Source organism: Hydra vulgaris, chromosome 02 (genome assembly GCF_038396675.1).
Source record: "Hydra vulgaris chromosome 02, alternate assembly HydraT2T_AEP".
NCBI classification, from domain to species: Eukaryota; Metazoa; Cnidaria; class Hydrozoa; order Anthoathecata; family Hydridae; genus Hydra; species Hydra vulgaris.
Genome location: NC_088921.1, coordinates 51,083,014 through 51,105,000, shown reverse-complemented (window position 1 = coordinate 51,105,000; position 21,987 = coordinate 51,083,014). Strand labels below are relative to the sequence as shown.

Sequence of the window (21,987 nt, the reverse complement as noted above, 5' to 3'; positions counted from 1 at the left end):
CATTTTTAGCTCGAAAAAGACCTCAATTCTGCTACAGCATGGGGCTCGCTGTGGCTGGTGAACTTCAATAGAGATGAAACTCAATTTTTTTCAGCTAATCGTTATGGCAATAATTTAGATCTTCCTATATTTATGAACGGTAATGTACTCGATGAGTCATTCACTCTTCATCTTCTAGGATTAACTCTTACATCCAATCTTTCTTGGAAACCATATATCAAATCTGTTGCAAAATTAGCATCTGCTAAGGTTGCATCTCTTTATCGATTTCGACACTTTCTTACTTTGGATTCTATTCTCTATCTCTATAAATCTCAAATCCGGCCTTGTATAGAATACTGTTGCCATATCTGGGGCAGGTTTTCTAATGATGCCCTTTCTCTTCTAGACGCATTGTAAACATAGTTGGACCTGCTTTTGCAACCAACCTCAAACCATTATCACATCGTCGTAATGTTGCTTCTCTTTCTCTTTTCTACAAATACTATAATGGGCACTGCTCTAAAGAGCTAGCGTCTCTTGTGCCATCTACTAAAATTCATTCTTGTGTTACTCATCATTCAATTAAGTCTTATCATTTTTCTGTGACTGTTCCTAAGTGCTCCAAAAACTCTTATTCGTCTAGTTTTTTTCCTCGAACATCAGTTCTTTGGAATTTGCTCCCTTCATCTTGCTTTCCTGATTCATATAATTTGCAATCCTTTTAGTCGTCTGTCAATTGTTATCTTGCTCTACAATCTTCATCTATTCTCTTCTAGTAACTTCCAACTTTAATTAGTGGTTGCTTGCAGCCTTGTTGGAAGTGAAGATGTTTAAAATATATATATATATATATATATATATATATATATATATATATATATATATATATATATATATATATATATATATACATATATATATACATATATATATATATATATATATATATATTATATATACATATATACATATATATATATGTATATATATATATATACTAGGGTGTCCCATAAGTTCGCGGGCACTTTGCGACAAAACTTTATTTCATTGTAACTTAATATTTATTAACAATTATTCTTCAAAGTAAATTCCATTGCTTTCTACAGCTTTCGTCCATCTTTGCGCCAATTGCTCAATTCCGCGACAATACCATTCCGTCGGTTTGGAGGGGAAAAACTCTCTACACCCATTTTCGACCTCCTCCAAAGAATCGAAGGTCCTACCGCGAAGAAAGTGAGCCATCAAACGGAACAGGTGGTAGTCGGATGGCGCAAGGTCCGGACTGTATGCAGGATGAGGAAGAACTTCAATTCCAGGCAACTCCGAAATTTTTTCCTTGGTGCGAACGGCGGTGTGTGCTGGAGCGTTGTTGTGTAGCAGGAGCGCGCGCTTTCGATTGACCAAGGCAGGATAACGAGCCGAGAGAGCGGCGTAAACACGATTCAGTTGTTCAGTGTAGAGTGCGGCGTTCACTGCAAGACCATTTGGAACAAGCTCAAAGTGAATTATCCCCTCGAAATTCCACCAAACACACAACATGACCTTGTGAACGAACCGATCCTGTTTGGGGACTTGTAGAGCGGGTTGGCCGGGCTGGATTCAAATGTTCGCCTTATTGGCGTTACGGAAGAAGACCCACTTTTCATCTCCAGTAACAACTCGACGCCAGAAACGAAGGTCCTTGGGCCTTCCACATTGCAAATTTCAGCTGCTGCATCTCTTGAACTCAGTCCTTTTTTCCAATAGTGACGCAAAAGTACGCGAATCTCATATTTTTCGCCCGTCATTTTAGAAATAAAAAGACACATTTTTAAATCACAATTACAAAAAGCGATACACCATTTTAAAGAGGAATAAAAATACTTCAAAATAATATCAATCATTAATTGATTTGAGTCAAACGTCATAAAAAAAATTATGTTTGAAAATATTAGCTTCAAGGGCCCGCGAACTTATGGGACAACCTAGTATATGTATATAGTATACAATCCTCAGAATTAGGAAAAACAAAATCAGTAAAAAATTGCCAAACTAAAATTGGTTTAGTTTAGCATCAGGTGGGCACTAAATTTTGAATCAAGGTTTGACTAATCAATAAATGTGCAAATGCTTAGCATAAAATTGAAAGAAAAATAAACTCCGAGTTTGCTGACTTTTCTTTCAAACCTCAAATTATTTAAAAATTTGTAACATGAACAAAAGTTTTGCCAATTTTATTTCAATTATTTTCATTATTAAGATCTTTTTCCTTTTTCTATTTTTTTTTGTTTGCAATTTAAATAAAAGGTTCACATTTGGAATTTAAATATAACATTTATTTTGCTGTTTTATTTCAATTAGAAATTTAAAAAAATGTTACTTTTTTTTGTTTTATTTAATTTAAAATTTAATTTAAATGGCGTTTTTATTTTATTTAGAACTTAAATGGGACGTTCTTTTTTCCATTTTTTTTCCATTATTATTTTAACTTTCTTATTTAGAAAATTAATTTTGTTTTGCTGTTCTTTTTTTTTAAATAACTTTATTCAGAGTTTGAATAAAACGTTTGTTTTTTTGTTTTATTTTAATAATTTTATTAAGAATTTAAATAGATGTTCATTTTGCAGCTTTTAATTTATTTAAAGTAGCAAATAAAATAAAGTTTTAAAATTTGAACAATGTCTGAGGTCGGCAACTTTTTGTTTCAATACAGAGTTAAACTACAATAGTTTTATTTCAATGGCTTCAGAAGATAAATAATGGCGCGTAGATTGTTTTATAAAATAGTTTTCCATTTGAACTGACAAAGTTTATGTAAAAAATAAATAAATAAAAAAATTTGTCAAAACATACAAATTATTAATTCTTTAATTACTCATAAATGTGTTTGTGTTAGCTATTGCTTTTACCTTCCAAAAGGATCTTTCTCAACCATTATTTCATTTGAGAATGACAACAGAGACTCAACAAATTCTTTTGAACGAGATTTTAGCACTCCTTCCTTAAGAACAGTAAGTGTTAGGCCGAGCGATGGTAAAGCTGCAGGAAGTAGTTCGCACAGTGTTGCAAAATGGTCATACCTTTAAATTAAAATGATTATGATGATACCATTATAAGACAAAAAAAGCAAAACCAAAAAAATTCATTAAAAAAAAAAATTATTTATATATCTGTTTATTGTGATACCACCATAAGGAAGAATATTATGAAAGATTTACAAGATCCTTTTATCTTCACCCACAAATAAACTTTTATATTAGAGTTTTCTTTCTCACAAGTAAGTTACCTTTATTATTTATCTTCACCAATTAAGAGGCCTTACCTGCTCTAAAGAGACAATTTATTGTAAAAAAAAAAAAAAAAAAAAAACATTTTTCTTATCCTGAATATTAACTATAGTTAACTATTATTTATTTCAAAAACTAAAATATGCAAATGAATATTATTTATATTTTATTATCTATATTTATCTATATTATATTTTATTATCTATATTTATCTATATTATATTTTATTATCTATATTATATTTTATTATCTATATTTATCTATATTATATTTTATTATCTATATTTATCTATATTATATTTTATTATCTATATTTATCTATATTATATTTTATTATCTATATTTATCTATATTATATTTTATTATCTATATTTTAGAAACTAGTTATTTGTTTTAAAATGGAAAACAAAATTTCTAATAAGTTATCAATTTAAAAATATATTTTGTATGCTGACAATATATAGTATAAATATTTTCAAATTAAATAATCACTCACTTATATAAAAAAACATGTTATAACAATACTATGTGCTATTACATTATTATGAGAAACCTGAGATTTTGTTTGTTTGTTTGAATATGTTCTGTTATTGCTTGTTTTATTACTAATTGATTGTTTAACAGTGCACTCGATACCAACTATGTTTTCTAAAACTAGTATTATATTATAAAATTAGTTAAGATATAAACACCTAAAACTAATATGTCAGTATTTTTATTGAAGATTTTCTAAGCTTAAGTTGTATAGTGTTTAATGATATAAATATTCATTCATCACATTTTTTCCGTGTTCACATTTTGTAGAGATTTATCCTATCGTTAACTTAATGAACTTTAAACTTTCCTATTATAAGACAGTTTTTTCATATCAGTTAGATATATCTTCATATAAATTTTCATATCAGTTACATATATTTACAATATATATATAATACATAAGGTAGTATATAAGTTTAATGAGTTTTAATAATTAAATTAATTTAATAATAAAAAATAACTTGTTAAATTTAAGCATTTACAATTTTGATCATTTACTTTATGAAAAAAATGATTGCAATACATAGCTTAATAACCGACTCAATATAAACAAGAAAAACAATACCAATATTTAAACGTCTCAAACTCTATCTAAAAATCTATCAAACAATAACAAAAGAACAACCTTGCCCATCCTGTTAAAGCAATTCCAGAGATTTTAGTTTCAAGAACATTGTTTTTCTCTAGTATTCGCAGCCAAGATTCATGATTTTTTATATGCATAGGTATTGGTGGTATGTTATTGTTGGGAGATAATGCACCTATAAAAAATTTACATAACTACAACTTAACAAAATTGATTGAGCAACATCTAAATACAACACCACAAACATTTTACCTTTAACATTTTTTAAAACATAACTACATAATTATTAATGATGAATATATATATAATTTGTTATTTACCATATCTTAATCATTATATTTAATAAGATTATGTATTAACTTGTTATTAAAAATAACTTAATAATTATTAATGATGAATAAATATAATTTGTTATTTAAAATATTTTAATAATTATTAATAATGAGTACATACAATTTGTTATTTACAATTACTTATTAATTATTAATAAGTATATATAACTTGAACTTGATAATAACTTAAAAATTACCTTTAAATGAACTAGCTAACCATAAAGATTTAAAAGTTGTTAAGTATTTTTCCCACATATCTAAAGAAAAAGTAATCAAATTATACAATATTTTAAAAGCCATTAAGTAATTTTCCCACATATCTAAAGAAATAGTAAACAAATTATACAATATTTTTGAACTCAATTTATTGAAACAATCAATGCTAAATTAATAACTTTTAAAACATAGATAAAAATCAGGGAGGGTCTAAATGGTTAATAAATTGCAATAAACTAAATAAACTTTAGTTTATTGCAATTTATTTCAAAGTTTTAAACTTTAGTTTATATTTATTTCAAAGTTTTGAACCCAGATTCAATATAATGCTGGTTTGTTGATATTTTATTGGAGTTTTGCGGAAAATCAGAAAATGCGAGATTAATTTGGTAAAACAAAGTTAACTTGTAAACAAACTTATAATTAAATAAAAGTAAACTCATAAGATAAATTTCAAATAGTGGGTGGAATGGCCATCACAGGATTCGAAAGTATGAATCTGGTGCTCTGAAAAGAAAAAAAAAATTGAAACAAACAGTATTCCTTAGTAAACAGACAGGTGTTCTAAACAAGTATTCTAAAATTCCTTGTGATAGCATCAATTTTACTGATGGAGAAAATTCCAAGTGGATCTTTATATCCAGTAGGCAGCAAAGTTGTCAATCAATCTCTAGAAAGTAAGCATAACATAGTTTTGACTAAGGTTGTTACGAATGAAGGAAGTGCCTCCAGTGAAATTACTATTACTGATTTAGAACATAAAGAAGAAAAACTGGAGTATGAAAGCAACATTCTAACTAATGATAATTTGCGTGAACTTGTTGGAAAAAACAATAACAATGATAATAATGTAACTTCTGATGTTGTAGCTCCCAATAATCAAGAACAAATTGTTCAACAGCCATTAGGCAATGACCCTGGACTGCGGCCTGAATACTTCAGTGATCGCGATCTTTAAGTTTTGTCAAACAAGGTCCTAGTGTGCATATTGAGATTTCTTTTTCCCCCTAGAGATGAAAAAGATTCTTGAAAATTCAGTGTTTCTTATTATACTTAAGTTCTTACTTATGATGAAAAAGTAGATGTTGGTTGGTTTATTCAAAATCTAAAAACGCCATGTTCTGTTTCTGTTGCAAGTTGTTTTCAACACAATTACTTTCAAGACAGATTTTCAGATGCTGGTGGTGGTTTGTGTTACTGGCGTAAACTGTCAGAAGAGTTAAAAACTCACAAAAACAGTAAATCTGATATGGAAGCTATGCGGAAATGGAATAATACAGAAAATGCAATAAAAATAAATAAAACAATTGATTTTCAGCATTAAAAAAATATAGATCAGGAAGTTAAACAATGGGCAGCGGTGTTATAAAGACTTCTTTCAATTACACATTTCTAAGTGAAAGAGCTTTACGTGGTCAATTGAAAAGCTGCAAAATACAAATAATGGCAATTTTTTGAGATTAGTAACTTTTGGTTAAATAAGGTTTTGCAAGAGCACATCAGGCGAATCAAATCAGAAGAAATTTTACCATTACCTTGGTACAGTTACCTTAGTAAAAATATTCAAAATGAAATGTTTAATCTTCTAGCTGATTCAATAAGAGAAGAAATCATGATGCAGTGCAAGAAAACAAAATACTTTTTGTTTATTCTAGACTGCATACCATACCTGTCTCACACTGAGCAAATGTTGTTGACTATTCGTATTGTTCAGATAGAACCAGAAATTGCCATAAAAGAATATTTTATTTCGTTTTTACCTGTAGACTGTTAAACAGGAGCTCACTTGACAGATGTTTTTTTGAATAAATTAAAAAAACTAGGATTAGACATGCAGAACTGTCGAGGTCATGGTTTCAATAATGGAGCAAACATGAAAGGTCGCCATTCTGGTGTTCAAGCAAGAACTTCTATTCTAAACCCCTTGGCTTTTGTTGTTCTCTGTGTTAGTCTCAATTTGAATTAGTTTTATCTGATGCTGCAAAATCTTTAGTTAGTTCAGTGTCTTTTTCCGGTTTTATTCAGAACTTGTACACCTTTTTTCTGCATCTACAAAGCCATGGCATATTTTTAAAAATCACAGAAAATCTGTTCAAAATAAAAATAATGAACTAATCGTAATTTAAACAAAAGTTTTGAACAATAATTATTTACCAGTAAACCAGTAAGTACCTAGCTATAACCCTTACAGCTAAAATATCAATTTTAGCTAAAAATTAATAGAACTATTATAATAAAAAAATGTTTTAACAATTATTGATGGTCTAAAATGTCTAATATGCAGTTCAGCCCTGCATGAAATCATATATATTTATTTATATTCATTTATTATTATTAATTTTTTTTCCTTTTATGAAAAAACCATATAGAAAAAATTGGCAATTTTGAACAGAAAATTAATATATATATATATATATATATATATATATATATATATATATATATATATATATATATATATATATATATATATATATATATATATATATACATATATACAGTATTGGACAAAACATTTGCAACCAACATCGAACAATGCTAAAAAGTGTTCCTAATTTTACATGTCTTAAAAAGGAAACGAACTATACTACCACAGCAAACAGTTCAGGAGTCTGGAGTCATAACATGCCATGACATGAGCAATCAGCTGACAGGTGACAGCACACAGGCGGAATTTCATTGACAAGTGTCATTTTGCAGCGGACAAAACAAGTGCAACTTTTTTGGTTTGTTTTATTTTTTTAAGTCTGGTCCGTGTCAACGCCACGGAAGTTTTTTAATAATTAAAGGAAGTATCCAGAAGTTTCCAGAAGTTTCCAGAAGCATGCAAAAGCTTCCAGAAGTTTCAAGAAGAAGCATCTGGAAGCATCCAGTAGCATCCAGAAATATCCAGAAGCATCCAGACGCATCCACAAGCTTCCAGAAGCATCGAAAAGAAGCATCTAGAATCTTCCAGAACAAGTTCACACAGGTTCATTTTACTATATAGGAGACATGTAAATCGACATGTAATTCAGTCAGTATATGGAAGTCAATCAGTCAGTATTATCAAGACAGTTTATCGAAGTGAACTTTATCAAAGTGTTTTATCGAAGAACATCAATACAAGAAGTGAAATACAACAAATGTTACTTTACATCAATACAGTCCGCATCCAACCTTGTGTTCCACAGAGCATTATTGTATCATCACAAGGTAAATGTAACACGGTAAGCCTTGAGAAGCGTGATTATTTTTATTTTTTATTTTTATGACTTCAAGTGCAAAAATGGCTCCCGACAGTCTTGGATTGGAACTAAGAAAGAAAATTATTACGTAAGTGGAATGTCACAAAAAAGTATTTGTGATAAATATCGCGTGAAAAAATAGACCGTATCAAGACTATGTTCCAAATATCGTTCTACGGGGAAGTTGGCAGCAGATAACAAAGGTGGAAGACCGCGTTCCACCACTTCTAGAGAGGATTTTATGATCGTCAGATCCGTCAAGAAGGATCTCTGGATATTATCAGTAGAGATACAAAAGCAGTTAGAGCTGCCTGTATCGGACCGAACAGTCAGACGACGTGCTGTTGAAGCCGGATTGTTTTCTCGACGTCCTGCAAAGAAACCGTTGATTTCACTAAAAAACCAGAAGAAAAGACTCCTGTTTGCTACATCTCATATTGACTGGAATGTGCAGAAACGGCGAACTGCCCTGTTCAGTGATGAATCGAAGTTTAACATCATTGGGAGCGATGGCATTTGTCGTGTACGTCAACCGGCCGGAAAACGCCTCGATTTACGCTACTGTCATAAGACCGTGAAGCATGGTGGAGGCAATGTAATGGTCTGGGGTGTTTTTCTGCTAACGGTCTAGGTCCAATACATCGAATCGATGGAATAATGGACCGTTTCATGTATAAAAATATCCTGATAGATGTTATGTTACCTCATGCTAAATGGAATATGCCAATAAAATGGGTTTTTCAGCAAGACAACGATCCGAAACACACTGCAAAAGTAGTCAAGCAGTGGTTTCAAGACAACCACCTATCGGTGATGGATTGGCCGCCTCAATCTCCGGATCTCAACCCTATCGAGAACCTGTGGGAGATCGTCAACCACAGAATTAATCGTGAAGGTGTTTGTAATAAGGATCAACTGTTTCAACAAATCAAAAAGGCCTGGGCAGCGATTCCACAAAGTTTCATTGATCACCTGATCGAATCTATGCCTCGAAGATGCAAGGCTGTGATCGACAACAAAGGATTTGCCACAAAATATTGATAGCAAAATACAGCTTGGTCAACATTTTGTCGAGTTGCACTTGTTTTGTCCAGAAGGAAATCAACTTTTTTTAATACTTTTGATTAATTTATTAATTTTCGTGTACAAATAATGAACTTTGTGATGAATAAAACTTGAAGAACTTTGTCACTAAACAGTTACATAGTTATTTCTCTAAATTGAAAAAATGCAGCACTTTTATATAAAGAAACTAAATTAGCATTATTTGGTTACACTTTTTTTTTTTTTTTTTTTGTTATTTCACCTCCCCAAGGCCCAGAAGGCCACTACAAATGAGGAGGCTACTTAATTGTGGTCATAACCCTCTCTCAACTCTATAACTTCGAAACACGAACCTTGACGAACAAGGCCGCTGCGCGGAGAAACAAGTTGAGCGCGGTACTACCAGGGACGTGGTGGGGATTGAACTCGGAACTTTTTTTACACTTGTTTTGTCCGATACTGTATATATATATATATATATATATATATATATATATATATATATATATATATATATATATATATATATATATATATATATATATATATATATATCTATATATATATATATATATATATATATATATACACATACACACACACGCTATAATAGATAGATTAACTATATATATTATGGAGCTATATTTATAATGAGTAATTTATGTAAATGTATGTACTAAAGCTCTTACAGCAACCTATTTCAGTATAACATTATCAGTGTGTATCTAATAATGCATTCATATATATCATATATTATTAATATATTATTCATATATATTCATATATGTGTGTAAATATAGTAGTAATAATAGTAGTAATATATTTGAGCTATGACCAATAACTTGGTAAGTGAATCAAGTACACTTAGACAACTATATCATTATTCAGCATAGCTACATTATTTAAAATCCATATGTCAAGTTTAATATTAAGAGTTCACAGAAATATCATTAACAACATCAGTAGGTAGTCAATTCCAGTAAAAAGATGCTCTGTTTGGTAAAAAATATTGCTGAGGCGAAAAACTAGTTATTTCGTGATTATATTCCATTTGATGACCTCTTGCTGATTGATAACTTCTTAGCAAAATTTTATTAAATTTACTTTTTCAATTCCATTGAATAACTTGTGCATATGAATCAAGTCACCCCGAATCCATCTTACAACTAAAGTAGTGAGACCCATAACATAGTTTTTTTAGTGGCAATATTATTCTTGTAGCACGATACTGTACCTTTTCTAATAGAGAATTAGAAAAGGTACAGCAAGAATATGCAAGAATACTAGATTAATTGTATGAATACTAGATTAATTTCATTTTTAAGACACGGAGACCACATAGATACAATGAATTCAATTAACAGTTTTACAGAAGTTGTGTATATAATTTTTAGTTATTCACTATTTAATCTTAAAAATGCATTCCTCAACATACCCAAAATTTTGTTTGCTTTACTTGCACATTCAATTGATTTTTCCATTCAAGTCAGAGGTAATACTACACCAAAATCTTTTTCAACATCAATGGCATTTAAAGGTATATTTTGCATAAAATAAAACATAAAATATACTTTTGAAAAACCCTTTTTTTTTCTCTTTTAAATCTATTTAAATCTTAGAAAAATTTAACAGAGTTGTAATTAAGAACCAATGGAAAGTTTTAGGAAAAACGGTTAGTCCTTTTTGGAAAATAGGGCAGCATTTGACAAGCTTGGTCTGGAAGCGGGAGCAATTGCTCTTGATTACTGACCACAGAAATAATATTTAGTTTATTTATTTACGAAAAACAGGCCAGATTTTTTAGTCATTTTAAGAACATTTAAGTTTATGTATGTCCGTAAAACAAAAAAATTTTGTTTTACGGACATACATGGAAACATACATAAACTTAAATGTTCTCAAAACATCTTGGTGGAAGAGTAAAAACATCATGCAGAAGAATAAAAAGAATATTCGCGACCACTTAAAACAAACTAATTCTATTGGTTCAAAAAAATACGCTGAATAAGCGAAATGAAATGTTTTTAAAATGTTTTAAAAATTGTATTATTCGAAATTTGTTTAGTTTTGAAATTTCTAGCATAAATTGTTTTAAGAATATATTTTCAAATGAACTATTATTTTAATACTATGGCTTATTCTTGGAGCCACATCTACAAAGCTGTAAATCTTTTAAACTATTATTATTTGTTTACAAAAATAGATGTTTTAAACATATATTTTTTAAATTGTCAAAATTTTGAAAGTTTATTATATATTATACATTTTAATAGTATATTCTAGTATATGTACTTTTTATGTAAATGTAATTTTGTATCTGTTTTTTATTCTATTGTAATCTTTTAAAGCAATTTTTGCAATTTGTTTTGTAAACAAAAAAACTTTCAACAATAATAGTGTTTTCAATGAAATTATTAATAACCATCAAAGTTAATAAAACTAATTATGAAATAAACATACAAGAAGTTTCTGGTTACAAAACACAAACAAAGTAACTTGCGGATAAACAAGCACTGCACCTGAGGTCACGACAGAATACAAATATATAGATACATATATATATATATATATATATATATATATATATATATATATATATATATATATATACATGTGTGCTCTCGAGTACTTAATAGAAGTGGGTGGAGTGGATGTTTATTAATTAATTTTCAGAAAATTTTCCCATCCACCCTAAGCTCATTAAGTCCCCCCCCCCTCCCGTTTATTAATTTTTTACTTGTTATCAACAAAAAAATTATTTCCCAAAACTAAAAAAAACTTTAAGAGAAAATCGGCCTTAAGAAATTAAAAAATTACTAGTAACTGATAAATATCGAAACTTTCAGTGTAAATTCGGACCCCTTTTTCTACTTATATACTTTTTTCTGTTTTAAATACTATTTCAAATTAAAAAGCCCACTCACTAAACATCATCAGCGGTAATGTAAAGAAGTTCCGCTTCCTCTTTATAAAGTATATTTAACCTTTTTAGTTGATTTTTATCTAGTTAATTTATTTTCTACAGTAACTCAATGATTTATTTATTTCATTTGTTCATCTTACTAAGAAGAATTGTTTCGAATATGTTGAAATGTTTCAAATATGTTAAAATTTTCAAACTACGCAAAGCATAAAATAGCTAAAATTTACTTTTTTATTTATAAAATAATTTAGCTTAAATAAAAATAGAACTAGCGTTAGTTTTATTAGAATCATGTTGGACTTTTTGGGGCCGGGGCTATTTTTATTTTAAAGGCCTTTTTTATGTGCCACAGCATAAAAATGACTAATAAAAAAGGTCTTACTATACTCTTTGATAAATAAAAGAACATTTGTTTCCTTATTAAGCAATCGTAAGATGTTACTCTATACTAAAAATGTTGCTTAATTTTATAAAAAAAATTATAAAAAAGCAATGTTTCGAAAATATTTGTTCTAAACGTTATATATTTTGCTTTTAAAAAGTTATTTTCTTTTCCTAGTTTTTTTTTGTTTTTTTTTTGTAACTGTCTCTCATTGTTCCAATTAATCTTATTTACTCTTTTTTTTGTTTTTTGAAATGTTTTCAAAACAATTAAAAAATCTTGCTAGTTTTTCGTAACTAAATATTGTTTCCGTGGTCAGTAATCAAGGACAATTGCTTCCGCTTCTCGACCAAGCCTGATTTGATGCACCCTAATGTGTGTGTAATAATAATAATAGTAATTATATATAAATATATATACATGTATGTATGTATATATGTATGTATGTATATATATATATATATATATATATATATATATATATATATATATATATATATATATATATATATATATATATATATATATATATATATATATATATATATATATATATATATATATATATACATATATATATATATATACGTGTAAAAAAACAAACCTTTTGGAAAGTGATTGTCTAAATTTGGTCCATAACCCCAAACCATAATATCTGTGAGATTTGATAATTCTAATTAAAAAGTATGCTTAAATAAAAAAAATACATATATATTTTTAGTCAAAAAGTATATATATATATATATATATATATATATATATATATATATATATATATATATATATATATATATATATATATATATATATATATATATATATATATATATATATATTTAAAAATATCAAAAGAATAGTTAGTAAAAGGTATTCTTTGATATGTGATAAATGAAACTTTGTAATTAAGTGATAAACAAAGGAAAGCATAGAGATGAACTTACTTTGCATCTCCACTAAAGGCCAGTTTCTTATCATATCATCCCATATTATTGGTCTCACACGCAGATTTGTCTTTTTTTTAATATATTTTAAAATAGGAACCATATGATGGAGATAAATGTGCTCTTTTTGCATTCCACTTGCTTTACATCTGGCACAATCTTTTAAGTTGAAAACCTGAATAAATATGAAACTAATTTCTATGAGTAATATCCAGTAACATATATATCTAACCTTTTATATATATATCTAAACTGCTGGTATATAATCACACGATACACAGATTTCTGATATATATCTTGCTGTTGACATAATTATTTCTATTTATTTTAAGAAGTGAATATTTAGTTTTAAATATAAATTTTGACCTAAAAAAGAGTGTAATTCTTGGTGACAGAATTTGAATAATAAATTGATCAAGCAATGACAAGCAATATTGTTTAATAAAAAAAGTAAACAAAATTTAATGAGACTTTTTTATGATTTTGAGGCATCGGCAAAATGTGCGGAAGATAAGCAAAAATTTATATAGAAAACTCATTTTATAAATGGAAAAGTGTTTGAAGCCTTAAAAGTTTTAGGGAATTTTTATGTGGTAGTGGTATTGTGGTAGACAGCTTGCTTTGTAAATAAAAAGTTCCAAGTTCAATCCCCACCATGTTCCTGGTAGGACTATGCTCAACTTTTTTCTCAGCCAATCTTTCTTATTTGTCAAGACTCATGTTTAAGAGTTCAAAGGTTGAGAGAGGGTTTTGTCTACACTATGTCTACACATTCTTTGTCTACAAATAGTCTACACATTATTTGTCTACACATTATCTACACTGTCTATGCATTGTTTGTTAACACATTGTCTACACATTGTTTGTCTAAACATTGTTACATTAACTTTAACTAAATAAAACAGTTATTATTGTAAAAATTCTGATGATTATCTGAATAAACTCAGTAGTTATTATCTGTAGTTTTGATGATCATATAAAGGCACATTCACAGGTATAGATTTTGGTCCTGCTTTTATATTTTAAATAATCATTTAAATAGTATTTTTCTAACTGTCATTTTAATGTTATTCCAAAAGGGAAGAGTTGTCTTTGTTGGAATAGTACCTTTATCAGAACATTTATTTTTGAAATAATTGATTAATGGCTATATTTTGCATTTTTCTAGTTAAATATCTTATTTTCTATGTTTTGAAAGATTTAGAAAGTTATTACCATGAAAAAAAAATTAAAAAAAAAATTGTAAAGCTTTCTAATCATGTGATCACATTCTATGAATTGCACAGGGTAATTTATAAAACCATATAATATAAGGTTTTTTGTGGTTAAAGCACAAAGATTTAAAATACAAGTTATAATTTATAAACTCAATCTATAAGTTGCTGTAAGCATGATATTACGGTGACATAAAAAAATAGCCCAAAGTTACCTTGATTGGAACTATAAAAAAATAGCCAAAAGTTAACTTGACTAGAACTATAAGGTAATCATTAAATTAGTAATAAAATTAATAGGTTTTTGAAGAAATTGTTTAAGCTTAATTTAAAAAAAATATCAAATATACAAAATATATATTCAAAAATAAATATACATATAAAACCTTAAAAATAACAATTTTTACTTTTAGTAAAATAAACAAAGATTGTTTTTTTACATTTTCTATTAGATAAAGTTTTACCAATTTCTTAAGTAGCTTATTTATAGTGTCATCTCCTAACCAAAAAATTTTGGTGTAAAATAATTATTTGCCAGTGAGACATTTTCTAGCTATGATCTCTTTCAGCTAAAAAATAAACTTTTATATTAAATATCTTAAAAATACACTTATTTTTAAGCTGTTAATTTTTTTTTATTTAAATGAGTTGTTTTAATACAGTAAAAATAAAACAATTTTTGATTGATTTTTGTTGATGTTACTGTATTTTTTTAAAAGGGGCAATACATTCCAATTAAGAAATCAAAGCGTTCCAATTTAAAAAATTGGTTGCTTTAATTGGAACAAATTGAAAAATCAGATTTTTCCATTTCTGAGATATGTTGCCTTCATTATGGTTAAGAAGCATTATTTGCTTCCATTTAAAATCAGTTCAATACCGTTTTAAATTAGAAAATATATCTTAATAATTATTAATTTCAATAATTGAAATCACCTTTGTAAAGCAACTATCAGTAATCTACCTCATCACCTCCTAGGTGTATTAATGTAATATCTGGATGCACATATAACACTTGATCAATCATCTTCAATACCATACCTAATGTTTCTAAAAACATGAAAAAACTGTATAATGCTTAGTATATACAGTCATAAAGTCTTGTGTAATGTATTTAAAAAAACTTTTATTTGTTTCATTTATTGTTATTTTAATGATTTAGCTGCTCTATGATTACAAAAACTGGACAAAAAAAAAAGAATGGAGAATGGTTGTTACTATAAAAAGCGAACTTAATTAAAGTTAAGAGTTGACAAGACACTTGATAAATGCTAACTTTATCAAGCTATTTATTACTTATATGTAATAATCTTAGATAAATACCTTAAAGTAAAAAGCAACCCCAGTTTGTCAACATGTCAAGCATTCTGAAAAAAGATAATTTGAGAATGTTTCTCTGCTGCTGAACCAGGTACACTACCACACATGCCCTTAATTACTTTTTATTTTAGTAATTTGCCCGTAGATATGGTCACCAAAAATCACAAAATTCCTTTGATCAAAATATTTAAGTTTTTACATGCCCACAAGAAACTCTAAAAACAGGACTTTATAGGTTTGGGAACTTTTGCTCAAAATGCATGAAAATAAGTTTTTTGTTATTATCTTTTTTACACAAATTTATACAAAAAAATTATCGGTTGTTCAAAAGTTATAATTTTTAAAAGGCTTCATAGTTAAGGCTTTTACCCAAAATGAGACCTTCATAATATTGGATATATCATTTCGATATTAATGTCATGAATATGTCATTTTTAAAATACAAATCCATGTTAAGAATATCAATTAATGTATAGTTGAGGTACTGTTTATTAATAAATTTAATATATTTTTGTGACAATAACATAAAAAAGTTAAAATTAAGTAAATTTAAAACAAATATTTTTTCAGGAGCATTTGCAATATTTACAAGGTTGTTATCATTAAAACTGATTACAAAATATTTTAAATATTCAGCAAAGGAGCTGCTACTTTTTGAAACTTTGAATCAGTTCCAAGATTTATTAAGAAAGCTGTAATGAATCGCTTTAACAACTTGCTCAGAGTAGTAGCCCAACCCATGTCCTCTTACTGCACAAAAGCCACCTATTTGTTTTATAACAACATTGATTTTCAATGAAACAGTTATTCAATAATCATCAACAAGTATTCTGTAGTGATTCTCAAAGTTTGTAATATGTGTTTGTAAGTCATGATGTAGTTTTTGTTCAAATCAAGTTGTTTAAAATTTAAAGCCTCTTTGTCAATGGTTTTAAGTTAATTGGAAATGCATGTATGTACTAATTGTATATTTTTAGGACTTTCCTGGAGGCATTCCCATTAAAAGCATTGTTCTGATTCTCTTTTGAAATGTTCAGAATTATTGAAAAATTACTAAATTTATTTTCACCATTATATTTTTCTATATGATTTTAAATATGATTAACAGCTCCCTCCTGTAGGTGAAACTGGTAAAAAAAATAATGTATCACTTAGTGATCGCTGGTTTCTGCCCATATCAATAGAGAATTAATAAATTGCAAAAACCTTGAGCATTATATTTGATTGAACCTAATTGAAAATTTTTTTTGTATTGCCACTCTAAAATCTAAAAGTTCTAAGATTTTCTTCTTTAAATGGTTCAATACTTTTCCATTCGCTTATATGGCAAGGTTGAATAGCCATAATACTTGGAGATAAACCACACATTATTTGACAAAGTTAAAGATCAGCTACATTTGACTCTCACCACTCCAATTGATGCTGATGATTCAATGAATAATTATTACAATGAGAATAAACATTTTTGCTGTAATAATAATATATCTATTATGAAGAATTTAATTGTGATTCTTACCGTTATGAAGCGGACATGGAAGATTTGCATACTCAGGGGTTTCTCTCAAATATCGAAATTGCTCATGCTTAAGAACAAACTAAAAAAATAATAATATTAATTTTAAGTTCAAAATTAGAAAACTTTTTTATAATCTTCTTGATAATTTTATCTAATCTGAAAAAGTCACTCCTAAGTCTATAGAAGACTCTTTAGAACTTTATTAACATGGTATTTAAAGTATTTTTAACTTTATTGAAACTACACAACAAGACACAGTTTTTTACTAAAAAATAATCAAAAGTTTGACAAGTTTATTTTATAAAACATTAACAAGTAAGTTAAACATTAAGTAAAGTAACAATTAAAAGTAATAATTTGATTTTAACATATCATTAAAAAAATCAAATAATAACCATTACCTCAAAATGACCAAATGTTTGGACAAGTGGTATGACCTCCAAGTTCAATTTTTTAGCTGTATCCAAAAGCTCTTGAATCTCAAATTTGCTATAGTTGATAAATAAATAATAGTTAATAAGTAGATAAATAAATAAACAACATTTAATAAAGTAGATAAATAATAGCTAATAATGTAGATAAGCAAAAAACTTTTAATAAAATAGATAAGTAAATAACAGTTAACAAAGTAGATAAACAGTTAACAAAGTAGATAAACAGTTAACAAAGTAGATAAACAGTTAACAAAGTAGATAAACAGTTAACAAAGTAGATAAACAGTTAACAAAGTAGATAAACAGTTAAAAAAGTAGATAAACAGTTAACAAAGTAGATAATCAGTCAAAATGTATGATAAGTGTAGTTAAAATAAAATTAATATTTTTTGTAATAATAAAAATGAAAATAAAAAATTAAACATTTAAACATGTTCAATAACTTTGAATATTGTTTTTGACATATCAAAGGCTTCAGATAGCCTGGCATGCTGGATTTCTATATGGTGATCTGGCATGCTGGATTTCTATATGGTGATCTGGCATGCTGGACTTCTATATGGTGCTCTAAGAAAGTTTTTAAAATAATTGAATTATTCCTTTTCAAATGAAAATTTTTCCCTTGTTGATATTCAAATACAACTATTATACTTGTACTTAAATGCTAACACTTATTTTTATTTACAGTAACTTCTGGAGTACCACAAGGTTCAATCAGCAGTCCTATATGATTTCTCGTCTATATTGATCTTCTGACAATATTACATTTAAAATGACTCCATTTGCTGGCAACACAGTATATATATACTTTTTAAGCGCTTAGAACAGGCAGATGATCTTGAGTAAGATATTTTTTCTGTAACAACTTGGGGTTTAAAATGGTGAATTTTAATCTAAAACCCAGTTTTTTTACTGTTATATTCTTATATTGATGAATGGCAACTCTTATTGTTTCCTTTACTTTACATCTTCTCATACTATCTTTCACAATTTACCTCTTATCTCAAAAAAAAATTTTTAAAGATTTTCTTACTACTATGTCAAGATTTACTTACTCTATTCACTACCTCTACATAAACCTCTTATTTCTCACTCTATGGAATACTGTTGCCATGACTGTGCTGGTCCATGGAACATTGTTGCCATAACTGTGCTGGTTCTTCTAATAATTTTTTTTCTCTTCTAGACAAATTTCAAAAATGTATTGTAAATGTAGTTGGATCTGCTCTAGCTACAAGCTTGAGTCCCATCCTCATTGATGTTCCATCATTATTAGATTGTATTTTTTTCTCTTTTTTAAAAATAGCATCATGGTTGTTGCTGAGCTATTTTCTCTTGTTCCATTAGCCAAATACAGTCTCGCGTGACTCTTCATTCACTAAAGTTGCATCAATTTATTGTATTACACATCAATGTTTTGGAACTCTCTCTTATCTTCATTTTTACCCAATTAAAACAACCTGTTTTTTAAGTCTTCTGCCCACCGCTTTTTTGCTCTTTAACAATATTCTGAGTGCAGTACATCTAAAGGCATAAAACAGATTTGAACCTAAAACCTCTAGATTGATTGATAGCATGCATTATTTACATTAGAAGTTTTTAAAATTAAACTAATTAAATCTAAAGTTTTAACACAAAAAAGTTGTATTTCACTGGATAAAACCAGACAAATATAAACTATCAAATATAAACTGATTGAATTATTAACTTATTTGAATTTTTTAGTTACTTAAAAGAGTAGCCAGTGTTGTTCTGAAAAAAATGTTTTAAATTTTTTTTTTTTAATTTTAAATGCATAACCACAAAAGCATTTATAAACAAACTGACACGCAAAGTATTTAAAATTGAAACTCCATAAGTTGAAATTTTTTCTGGAAAGAATTATGTTTAGCATTCATCTAACTGCTCTGTTAATACCATGTAAAAACAAAAAGGTTTTATGGCACTATTCATAAAATTGCTATAAATTTAATTTTTCACAGTTGTGGTATATCAGGGATTACTTTTAGGTTCAATCAACTGTTAGGAAATATAATAAAAGCAGAGTAACAATGTAAATTTAAAATATAGAATGTACTCAGTACCTCAAAAACTAATACATTGATTAACAAACCACACCTGTATGCAAAAGGGGATGATATTTGGTGCAGAAGTCCAGAGTATGGAAACATGTCTTCATATTCTATCAATAAACCTGAAGCACCAAGAGACTTAAGTAAAGGCAAAAGCTGCAAAAAAAAAAGTTTGTCAGAAAAAAACATTTAACAACTGTAAAATTCACTTAGCCATAATAGTGTTATTAATATAACTGGACTATAAACCAGCTGGCTATTATCATAAAGTCAGCAAGCTAACAATCAGTAACAAACTAATCAACTACACTAAAAAAATCTTACTTTAAGAAAATATGAATGTTTTGGAGGTGCACCCTTTAAGTCAAAATGAACGATTCTAAAAATAATTTTATAAAAATTCATAAAAAAGACAAAAACTGTAGAGTGTAGGTGTATCTATGACTGTTCACGATCTTGTGGTCACCCTTGTTTATATAGAAAATAATTTTGAAAACGACTTTACTTACCGCTTGAAATTAGTCCTAAATTAAAAAAAAAAAATCAATTTAAAACTCATAACAAATTCAATAAATGTTAATGGAAAAAAAACATTAACACAAGATAAAATATGCTGTTACTAAATAATATAAATTTACAAATGTAAATAATAAATAATAAAGTTATATTCTTCTGAATCTGAAACTTTTAATGCTGACTCTGCAACTTTTATAAAATTGAACATATTTTTAAAACACAATTTAAAATTTCTTTTTTTTTTTAGTTTTATCTAATTTATTCTAATACTGGTCTACACAAAATGTCACTGATAATGTAGCCAACGTAGATTTCTATTTCATACTGAAATAGAAATATCCGATGGCTTTCATATATACATCATTTGAGGAATTGGGTAGACAGTATCTATATCATATGAAGGATAATTATTGTAAAAAAAAAAGTTGATTTTATTTTTTATTACTCTTCTTTGTAATCTTTGTAATCTTATTTAATAGAAAAAAGCCTGGATTTAAGTCGGCATTTTATAAATTAAAGTAAACAGTATGTAAATGTACCAAGTTAACCTTAATATACAAGAATAAGTATCAATGATAAATATGTTTAAAATTGAAAATTTATTTCATTCAATAATTCAGTTTTCTCAAAACTATCATATATCAGTAAATATATCAGTTAAAAACAATAAATACAGTAACTAAATATGTATTTTAGCATCTATGGTAAAAAAGTTTAAGAAACTAAGCAAATATGTAAAAATCTCAAATGTTTCAACAAATCTTTTTATTTAAATTAATAAATATGTAGAAGACACAAAAACTTCATCATAAAAAGATCAATTTAAAAAAAGTTTAGTAAATTTAGATTTAAAAATGTTAAAAACTAAAAACCTTTGTGTCTTTAGCTTGATAACTTTTAGAACAGGCTCCACAAAACTCTCCACTTGGACATAATTTTTACTATCTGTATGGAAAGTGAAAATAAAAACAATATACATTAAAATATTGATTATTCTGCAAAGCTTTTATTGCCTCTTTTTGAAATTTAGTTTTTAATATAAACAATAAGCTTTTAAAACATGTTTTTAACAGAACTACTAACCTGTTGAAATTTTGTTTTTCTCAAAATTACATTCAAATAGCTTCACTAAATGAGATAAAAATATCAAAAAAACATTTTAATAAATCATGTATTTTCCAATTTATGTGAGTTTACATTATTAATGTATAGCAGTTGAATTTCAAGGTACCAAATGAGATTCAAGGAACATTAAAATGGGTTTATACCCATGCATCAAACAAAAAAAACTCAACATTAGAAATTGAAAATGTGAAACAGTATTTGCTACAGCCTTTTTACCCCAAAAACTATTATACATGTCGCTTTAAAATAAATTAAAAAAAAATTAGATAATGCGAAACACCGAAAAAACTAAAATTATGCCCATATTTCTAAATTTTACCTTCTTCAATACTCCTCTACTAACTCTTCAATACT

At 27.4% G+C, this 21,987-nt stretch overlaps 1 protein-coding gene across 2 annotated transcripts in view; it reads right to left on the bottom strand.

Moving 5' to 3' along the window:
- LOC100203658 (hexosaminidase D) overlaps nt 1-21,987 on the bottom strand; it is a 50,637-nt gene that overhangs the window by 13,934 nt on the left and 14,716 nt on the right. The window contains exons 3-15 of one of the 2 annotated variants that reach the window (XM_065791301.1): nt 21,592-21,636; nt 21,381-21,453; nt 20,502-20,516; nt 20,317-20,371; nt 20,039-20,148; nt 17,888-17,975; nt 17,487-17,565; nt 15,615-15,700; nt 13,437-13,611; nt 13,100-13,168; nt 4,901-4,960; nt 4,411-4,546; nt 2,871-3,041 (exon numbers count right to left, since the gene is read on the bottom strand). In XM_065791301.1, coding sequence (XP_065647373.1) covers nt 2,871-3,041; nt 4,411-4,546; nt 4,901-4,960; nt 13,100-13,168; nt 13,437-13,611; nt 15,615-15,700; nt 17,487-17,565; nt 17,888-17,975; nt 20,039-20,148; nt 20,317-20,371; nt 20,502-20,516; nt 21,381-21,453; nt 21,592-21,636 — 1,162 coding nt within the window. The remainder of the gene's footprint in view (nt 1-2,870; nt 3,042-4,410; nt 4,547-4,900; nt 4,961-13,099; nt 13,169-13,436; nt 13,612-15,614; nt 15,701-17,486; nt 17,566-17,887; nt 17,976-20,038; nt 20,149-20,316; nt 20,372-20,501; nt 20,517-21,380; nt 21,454-21,591; nt 21,637-21,987) is intronic. The other variant, XM_065791302.1, reaches the window with a different exon arrangement.